At 36.6% G+C, this 9,529-nt stretch overlaps 1 protein-coding gene across 1 annotated transcript; it reads left to right on the forward strand.

The window, feature by feature from the left end:
• Window positions 1–7,505: 7,505 nt before the first annotated feature.
• On the forward strand, window positions 7,506–8,732 carry LOC131769844 (uncharacterized). Its single transcript, XM_066166531.1, has 5 exons — window positions 7,506–7,578; window positions 7,776–7,887; window positions 8,017–8,206; window positions 8,313–8,451; window positions 8,620–8,732. Exons 1-5 carry the CDS (start codon window positions 7,506–7,508, stop codon window positions 8,730–8,732), a joined length of 627 nt encoding a protein of 208 aa, XP_066022628.1.
• The last annotated feature ends 797 nt before the right edge of the window (window positions 8,733–9,529 follow it).

The raw sequence follows: 9,529 nt of genomic DNA on the forward strand, positions 1-9,529 counted from the left end.
TTCATTTTAAAAAAACTTTGTTCAAACTTGCCTTCTGTTTACCACAGTTATCGTTTCCTATGTAGCGTGTTCATAAAATAAGCTCAAATGCAATTCCCATTTCTATAAATGCAAGATTGCTCAAGGAAAACGACTGAATAAGTTTTAGTGGACGAATTTAATTCGTTTTTTCGCGAAACAGATCGTACATGGTTTTTGTGTATTTCTCGGGTGACATCTTGTCACACCAACTTCAGAATTGAAGGTAGGCAACTATGCTATTATGTTCCTGCAATACTTCTTAATATTTCTGACAGGTTTTTTATTAAACATCAATTAGGCACAACAATCGTGAATAATAACTACCATTTCCACTAAAAAGGTTAAGCATTTTTGAAAATTTTTCATCATGATATACTTGGTCTGATTCCTGTTAGGACGCGCTCAAGGAAGCGAGACTATCTTCCCAGTTTGTATACGCTAAAACTCACACCAATACCTCCCTACAAGAGGATAAGAACAATTTGTAGTTAAAGTGACGAGGATCTTGTTAAAAGGATGGGGTTTGCAGCTTGTGTTGTTTTGAGTCAGAACCAGCTGTTTATGGCTAAGTAAGTCGGGAAAATATACTGTCGTTTACGATATTGACATCGTGTATTTCCAAAATAATTAGTTCTTTTGGTCTTTTGCACCCGCTTAAGACTGTACCAAAGCAAAAAAAAAGCACTTGAAGCAATGCTGTAAAAAACAATGATCAAACTGATCTTAATCAATTTTACAGCATGGTGCAAGAGCGTCATTATCGTGCCAAGTAAAATGCATAGCCTAAGGTTTCAAATATCATCTGACACGTCAACACGGAGTATTCAAATTTATCTTTCGATTCAATATGTATGCTAGTTATCGCCTTTTATTCTTCCCCAGCCATTTAATAAAACGATTTGATAAGCAATGAAAAAAGCGTCTTCTTTCAAACGGTCTCGACCATCTTGTGCCTATAACCAGATCATTCTTTCCATTCCACGCATCAAACTTTCACCATTGAAGACTTTATTTCTTGTTAACATAGCATCATCGAAACGCAAGGGAGGTTGGGAGAATTCATAAAATATTTCATCTTGATATTCCAAGCAACTATCCAAGAGGATATACAAGAGATTAAAAAATAACCCTCAAGTATAAACTACCCAAGAGGGTATAGAAGAGATTAATAATTAAGCCTCAGGTATACACTACCTCGGAGGGCACGAAAAATTGAATTCCCACTAATTTATATCAGGAGACCGCTCTTTGTCTGGACTCTTTCTTTTGACTGAAAGTCACTAGGCATCCACGGTTAACTTATGTAATTATTATCCTTTACTAGTTCCTGGGTGTATTTGTCAAGCTCGGCTATTCTTGACAGACATCATTGCGGAGTGGAGTGATAAAAAGGTATGTTTAGCAACAATGAATTAAACGGCGAGGGATACTTAAACTGAATCAATCTGTTCTTTATCTAGATTTATAATTTTGAAACTATGCGTACCGAATTCTTTGAAAAACAAAACTTTTGGCATCGATGTTTAATGCCATATATGTCACGAGATCGATGAAAAAAATGAATACAGCACTATGTTTCATTTTCTCTTTTTCTGACTGGGGTGGAATTTATTAATTAACTGTCTGCAGGGTTTTGGCATCCGTTTAGAGAATAACATTCTACAATTGAAGCCGATAAAAAAGTCGAGGAAGCAGGGAGTTAATATAAAGGAAAATAAAATGTAGACCCGTCAAAAGCTGAACTGGCGCTGACGGCATTGATTTTAAAAAAACCTTTGTCCAAACTTGCCTTCAGCTTACCTCAGTTATTGTTTTTATTTAGCGTGTTTATATAATAAGCTCAAATGCAACTCCCATTTCTTTTGGGATCAGGATAAAATTTACTTCATCCTCCCCCTTTCCCAAGCCGTCATTAATTCTGACTTTAAAACAACGCACCATCGCTAAAGAAAGTGAATTTTGACCTTTTAACAATCAACGTTTTGACGATTATTCTGACCGAAGTATTGAAATTTCGTTATTGCAATTTCACTCATCATCAATTAAAATTTTTGACAAACACGTACTTTAGGAATAAGACCTTTTCACTGCTGCTAAGCATCAACTGTTTAGTGAAATGGCTGGTGACGGTATCTTAGCTTCCAAAATAATCAAGGATTACTGCTAGCTCACCACACAAGCGAGTTTATTTGTATTAATGTCAATAGATCTGAGAACTTTGTTTCTTTTGGCATCTATTAAAACCAGCTTAAGACGATTTTAAAATGGTATTGTATTTATTTCTCTATAATTGTCTTCTTTTTTCAACATAATGGTTCCGCAGGTTTCGTTGGATCCACTGCGATGCACTTTTACATCAGTTGGCGGAAGGAACTTAGTAATTAAAAATCGGCAACAAGTGAGGCATTTACAACTTCGTAGAGTCTCATAAAATATCTAAGGTATCCGCGGCCGCACTCCCAAGAAGTATAGTAAACAGAAACGATACTGGTGACTCTATCTTGTCAATGTTCTAAAATAGCATTTTTCCAGATTATTTAAAACGGACTGCTCGAGCCAGGGTACCCGGCAAGAGTCGCATAATCAAGCGAAGGTAGTTATACGCAAAACAGCTTCAATCTGTTATCTATCTCTTTCCTTTAATTTTGTCTAATTGAAGGTCAAAACTAATATAAAAATGATATGAAATTGCGGTGGAAAATGCCTAAAAATTATCCGGCTTGAAAAATGAGAAAGACTCGGTTTGTAACTGTTCCTCGAAGTAACCGGCATGGGCGCTGATTTGATTTTTTTTGAGCAACGACTTCACATGCTTGGAAAAAAGAAAATACTAGTGTCTCAAAGCCTTGTTTTTCCCTGAATTTCCTCAACTGCCACAAAAATTTGAGGAAATTCAGTCATTCTCATCTAGAGGTCAAACGTATGGATTAGACATTTAATTTAAATTGAAAAAGTTCAAAATTGTCCCTTCTCAGAATAGATAACTGTAAATAAATGCACCTTATTCGATGAGGAAGTTTTGCAAGTAGCGCGGTATTATTCCAGTCAAGAGAGTGCCGTTTAGAAACTAATAAAGTATTCTTTATGACCATCAGAAAAAAGTATGTTGTGCTTAGAGACTTGTTGCTTGAAAAACGAACAAAAAAAAAACAAACAAAACGACAACAGCAACAATTTCGGTTGGTTGTGTGAAACCTTTTTGTTTTTCCGCTTTCCGTCCGTATTTTTGCGCTGTTGCACAATGCAATACTGTGGGGAATTCGCCTATTCCCTTGCCCAAATATGGCTTAAGTGGCGTAGTAGTGGATTGATAAAAAGGTATATTTTGCGACAGTGAATTAAACGACAAGGAACCATGAAACTGAATCAATCTGTTCTTCATGATGTAGATTTATAATTTTGAAACTATGCGCAGCGAGTTCTTTGAAAAATATAACTATTGACATCGCTGCCTGATGCCATATTTGTGATGGGATCGATGAAAAGCATGAATACTCTGCTATGTTTTATTTTCCGTTTTCCTAACAGGGGTGGAATTCATCAGTTAACTGTCTGCAGGGTTTTAGCGTCCTTTTAGAGAATAACATTCTACAACTGAAGCCGATAAAAAAGTCGAGGAAGCAGGGAGGTAATTAAAAGGGAAATAAAAGATAGACCTGTCAAAAGCTGAACTGTCGCTGACGGCATCATTTCAAAAAATCTTTGTCCAAACTTCTGTTTACCATAATCATTGTTTTCAATGTAGCGTGTTTATAAACTGAGCACGAATGCAACTCCCATTTCTTTTTTTGCAAGATTGTTCAAGCGAAACGGCTGAATAAGTTTTAGTCGACGAACTTAATTGTTTTTTTTTCGCGAAAGAGATCTTGCGTGGTCTCTGTGCATTTCTCGGTTGACATCTTGTCACAGGAACTTCAGAAGGTAAGCAACTATGCTATTATGTTCCTGAAACCCTTCATAATATTTTTGGAAGGTTTTGCGCTAAACGTTATCACATAATCATGAATCATAATTACCATTTCAATTTTAAAACCGCAAAAATTGTTTTACTGTGGTTAACTGTTTCCAAATCATTTTGCGACTCATCAAAACTTAAAACCACATTTGTAAACAAGTGAAAACATATCTCTCCTTTTTTTAATCTTTTTTCATATTTTCATTACCTTCATTATTTTCAAGTATTATAAAACTTAAGAACGGACACGTTACCCGGTTCAGTTTGATAGAGGGAGACCAATAGAAGCCACCGATAATATCATCTTATTTCCGGTTGGATTTCACTTGGGGTCACAGGATGTTCCAATACCGAAATATTTATATCTAACCAGTCAGTATTTACTTAACATTTCTATAGAATAACCACAACATGTAGTAGAACTTCAGTTGTACTTACTTAGCGTAGAGTGTAAAAACATGGCTGTGAACATTTTACCACATTAAAGCCCTTTTATCGCCCAATTCTTCAAGCTTATAATATACAGAAGTTGCCCTCAGCAGATGCCAGTATGCGTATGTTATATAGTTCTTGACTTAATAAGAACGCCAACGCGACAGATCGTGTAACGTATTAAAACTCTTTTGAAGGAGGTGATATGACACATGATAATACTCGATCGCTTCTCACTGACATAAGTCACCACTAGTTTTTTTTTTCTTTGTAAAAGGACCAATGAAGCTAAAGGCTTTTTCTACTAGGTGCAGAGCAATTTTTCGCTTTCGCCGGAAGCTTTATCGAGTATCTCAGGTGTTCAACTGCACGGATGGAAGAAAATTACCATCTATCCATTAAAGAAATGAAGCTGCTCGTTGTAACATTTATATCGTATGGCAAATAAGAGCAACATCGATAATCAGGGATTACTGCTAACTCGCCATACAAGCGCGTTTATTTCATTCAATGTCAGTAGATCTGAATTTTTTTTAATCCTTTTGGCATCTATTAAAATTTAGTCTAAGACGATGTTAACATGGTGTCATATCAAACTTTGTGTTTAATTTTTGGTAGACAATGGCACTGGATTACCTTCCTTTTATGGGCATTTTAATTGTTTACAGCTTAGAGGCTCTATTGTTTCTAGAACACAGGTTTGAAAGAACCGACGCTTTGCCAATTTGCGAGCGCGAGATTCAAAATATTCGTTGACTACCAGATGTTGACAATAGCACAATTGAATGAAAGTGATCTTCGCAGTGATGTGCACTACTTAGGCAGTAGTGAAAATAAGGCCTGAAAAAAAATTCAGGCCTGTACGGGATTTGAACCCATGACCTCTGCGATACCGGTGCAGCGCTACCATCAATTATGTTCGAAATATCAGTAAACTGTTGGGAGAGTTGAATTCTCATGATAAAATTATTGAATTTCTCACAAGTATAAGAAAACAAAAGCGTCTTTGGTGTTATTTAAAAACATAATTGTTGCGCTGTTACAAAAGTTACTCCCCCAATTCAAACTAATCGATTTTAACTCTTCGCAAACATATTCCAGATTATACTAAATTAGTCAATCTAAGAAATTGTAACAGGGTTCTTGGGGAATTTAGTTACGAAACTTTCAATGCGTTAGTTCCACTAGAGTATTCATAACTTGCAACGCTTTCGTGGTCAGTTGTGTATTGTTTTCTCGTCTTTGTCTCTTAATCGTCAAAGGTTAAGTTACCGGCCTATAACATATTTTGAGCGTAGCTAAGCGTCTTTGAAATTCGCGCTCAGTTGACACCATTGTTGTCATGCTAATGGAGTAAATGGTTATAGAGACGCGTGCACACGACAACGATCATTTCGCTATTGTCACTTGACAACAATCATTTCGCTCGTGTCGTGTCAAGCGCCCTCTGCAGACGCGAACCGAGCCATTTTGAGGTAGAGCAGTCTGCCATCTCTTTGCCACTCCTTGAGGCGTACGACCAGCGTATTCGCCATCTGCGCGCTGAGAATGAGCAGGTACGAGCTGAAAAAGTGGATCATGTTAAGATCATTAATGGCCAGACGACGGAATTGGCAGAGAGAAGAGCTGAAGTTTTCCAGCTTCGCCAGGAACTTCAGCTTCTAAGACACGAAGTTTCCCAAAAAAAGAACACCGTCAAATTTAACATCAGCCGCAAAAGCTATTGGGACGTAGAAAGGGCTGCGCGGTCTTTGAAGAGGAAAAAAATCGGAGACTACCTCCGAAATGCTGCAAAGATTTTACCAGCAGAATTTAAACCAATCTAGGTAAGTATCATTGCAAAAATTTCCTTGATAATTACTCGGTATTATATTCACCTGTTGCTGTTTATTCCTTTAAAGCTATCAGCAAAGAATCTTTGTGAGAGCGTCTGAAATAAAATTTTTATGCAGGTAATATAAGGTGAAGACAAAACAGTTTGGTTACTATTATTTTGCCAGAGTTTAGTGCAATTTAAAAAAAAAAAACACTGTCAATTTAAACCTCAAATAAATTTTTCTTTGCTTTCGATTCGCTTTGCCGCTAATAATTTTCATGAAGAAGCTGATATAATGCCATCGCTGCACAAGCTGAAAGGGTGACGTATGAAGTGTGCCCACGGTATATCGATAACTTTCAGCGGGCTTTCAGATGAAGCAGTAGAGGAAAATGGCTGAAAATGGGAAAACATTACACGTACTCGCAGTTGTGCTGTTGTGCACATGTTACTAACATTTAAACCTCATCGCCGCATCTCTTTTCTTTTGGCCGACCTCAGAGAATCATTTATTTTGCGATTCTTTTGTTGATTAACGTAGTTTACCTGATTTTACTCGTGCAGACGTCTCTTATTTTCTAGCGTAATTATTTAGATGCTCTTTGTTTGTTTTTTTCACACAGGTTAAATTTGATGTAAGCGGCCGTGAATTAGGGATCCCACTATCTGACTACCAATATAAAGGCGATGACGATGAGGGCTACGCTCACGAGGTCGTACAAAGGATGTTGGCAGCGAAGGATGAAGGACTTGTAAGTGACAAAGCATACCACGAACTGAGGATGGCGCTCCTTGAGAAAGTTCGAAGTCACGTCCCGCCACTGTCCGCTATCAAACAGGAAAGGAGGTCCAAAAATAAGGAAATCAAAGTAATTCAAATCCCGGAGGTAAATTAAGTTTTAGAGAACACTTAGCAGTGCTTTTGACAGTTTCCCACCATGCTTGTTGGCAAAATCATGCCACATATTCCACCTAGGATGATTTCCGGATATCATAAGTGACACTGTGCACCAGTACTATTAAAGTTTATTTTGATTTGTAGTGTTCAATTCGTAATGTGACTGTGGCAAGCATAATAATTTACAGAATAATGAATTTTTTTGGGTTTTAAATAAATGCAGGCCAAACAAGCTGATGGTTCCCGGAGGAGTGTTCGTGATGTTTTACAGTATTTAATCGCAATAGCAGAAGTTAAGGATGCCATAAAAAAAAGATGGATCAAAAATTAAACTTAGATTTGCAGCTGATGGGAGGAGGACAAGCAAAAGGATTGGCACAGTAATGGCTGTTTTCAACATTCTGTGTGAAAATAAAGCAACATACGAATACCAGTATACTCTGGCATTGTACAATGGTAAGTGCAGAGATTCTAATATCTTAACATCTAAATTCCTGTCAAATAAGAGCAACGATACTAATGATAAACTGTTACATGCCAAGATAAGAGACATTTTATTAATCAAAAATAAAACAGTTGCCAATCTTATTAATTTTGTATTGGTGCTCAAAATATGTTACAGTCAGTGGATCATGTCTAATATCATTCCATAGGTAAAGAAGACTATGAAGAATTGAAAGCTTGCCTTGGACACACCTTTCAAGAAATTGATGAGTTAAAAGCAGAAGGAGTATCAATTGATGGGGAACACTTTGATGTTGAGTGGTAAATAAAATCCTCAGATGCTAACAACTAATGACCTTAAAGGTGTTTACTGCTTAATTCATGTTTAATAATTTGTTTATTAACAGGTATTGTTGCTCTGCCTGGAAGTTTTTTTTATATTATATTAAGTGATCTTTTTCCAGTTGATGACTGGCCAATTGAGAGAAAGCTATTAGAGTGCACTTGGTTGGGCCAGCGCTCCACCACGGCTGCAAGGAAAGGCTGCACAATGCCTCCACTTCTTAACGTCCCTTTTGAGTTTGTTGTGGTGGATACATTACATTTATTTTTAAGAATAATGGGGCTACTATTCCATCAGGTGAGCCTACATGCATCATATAAAGAAATGCCATTTTCTCATGCAAACCCTCTCAAGGAGAAAACAGACACTTATTAATTTTGTGTTATTTATTGTCTCAATATAGGTTGTTGAGGTTGTTGTTAACAATGATTGCCCAGACATTCTGTCAAAAGAAATGGAGAAAATTCAGGTGGAATTCAAGTTTTATGAGGAGTACAACAGACTGGCAGAAAAAACAGAAACAAAGTGGACAAGTCTAAATGGTACTTTAATAAGTTAACAATGTATCTACATTTGTTAATAACATAGCTGGCATGGCTGCACAATCAAATTCAATATGCATTTACAACCTATGATGCACTCAAGAAGAGAAAAGTTTATCTTGGCTATTATCCTATTTTATTAATATTTAAATTTTCTTTGAAAATCAGGGAAAGAATTGCAAAAGGTTTTGGAGAAACTCGATATTAAGAACGTTATGGAAGCTGTTGGCACCGAAGATGCAGAGGGCATAGAAAATCTGTGGAAAGTAAGTTGGAATTAACCTGCAAATATCAGGCATCAGTTTTATTGAAAAATTCCTCAACTATCAAGTAAAACTTTGGAGAAAAGGTAGAAAACTTTTTTATTTTCTGTCAAGTGGCAACCCCTTTTTGATAAAGACAATTAATAATGATGTCTAATTGTTATCTGTATTTGCTTCTTGCTGTAGGGTATTCAGACTTTGATGCGTGCGCTACAGGTTCAAGAAAATGATCCAGACTACCTTGAGCCTCAGCACTTTAAAACATGCGGGAGTGGGGAAAGCTCTTTCTTGAAATGTACTATGATGATGACATCACCCCCTACATTCACAGTAAGTCAACAAAAATTTAACCCTTAACAAATGTCTTCCTGGATGGAAGTAATGATGATGATATTAAATAATAATTTCACAATGCATCTATTATTTATTATTAGCAGATAAATAGGCCTGAAAGTTATTGTAATTATATAAGTAGGAAGCTTTTAAGTGAAACTTGGTGGTATAAAAATAAATAAAATTAAATATTACTCTCTTTCTTCAGCATTTGTATATCATGTACCACAGTTTTTGGAGATGCATGGTACTTTGATGCAGTTTAATCGCCAGCCTGTGGAAAAAGCCTGTTAAATGCTGTTCTGCAGACTGTGAAAAAAACAATGTCTCTTGTAGTGTCTATCTCAAGGAAACTTGGACGTGACAGGCATAAGGCGGAAGGGGAATGGGTAGAGTGAGTCTACGCTCGAGACCACCAAAATACCTACCTACTGTATACATGAATTTACTTCCGTTAGAATTTCTGGGTAGCATGGTGGTGT

The sequence above is a fragment of the Pocillopora verrucosa genome, chromosome 5 (assembly GCF_036669915.1).
Source record: "Pocillopora verrucosa isolate sample1 chromosome 5, ASM3666991v2, whole genome shotgun sequence".
In the NCBI taxonomy this organism is placed as follows: Eukaryota; Metazoa; Cnidaria; class Anthozoa; order Scleractinia; family Pocilloporidae; genus Pocillopora; species Pocillopora verrucosa.

What these genes read in the sequence shown, in the direction of transcription:
- LOC131769844 (XM_066166531.1), top strand. Translation starts at nt 7,506, where the DNA reads ATGGCTGTTTTCAACATTCTGTGTGAAAATAAAGCAACATACGAATAC. An exon ending in GAACACTTTGATGTTGAGTG is followed by an intron (nt 7,888 to 8,016) that starts GTAAATAAAATC and finishes TATTATATTAAG; the next exon opens with TGATCTTTTTCCAGTTGATG. An exon ending in TGGGGCTACTATTCCATCAG is followed by an intron (nt 8,207 to 8,312) that starts GTGAGCCTACAT and finishes GTCTCAATATAG; the next exon opens with GTTGTTGAGGTTGTTGTTAA.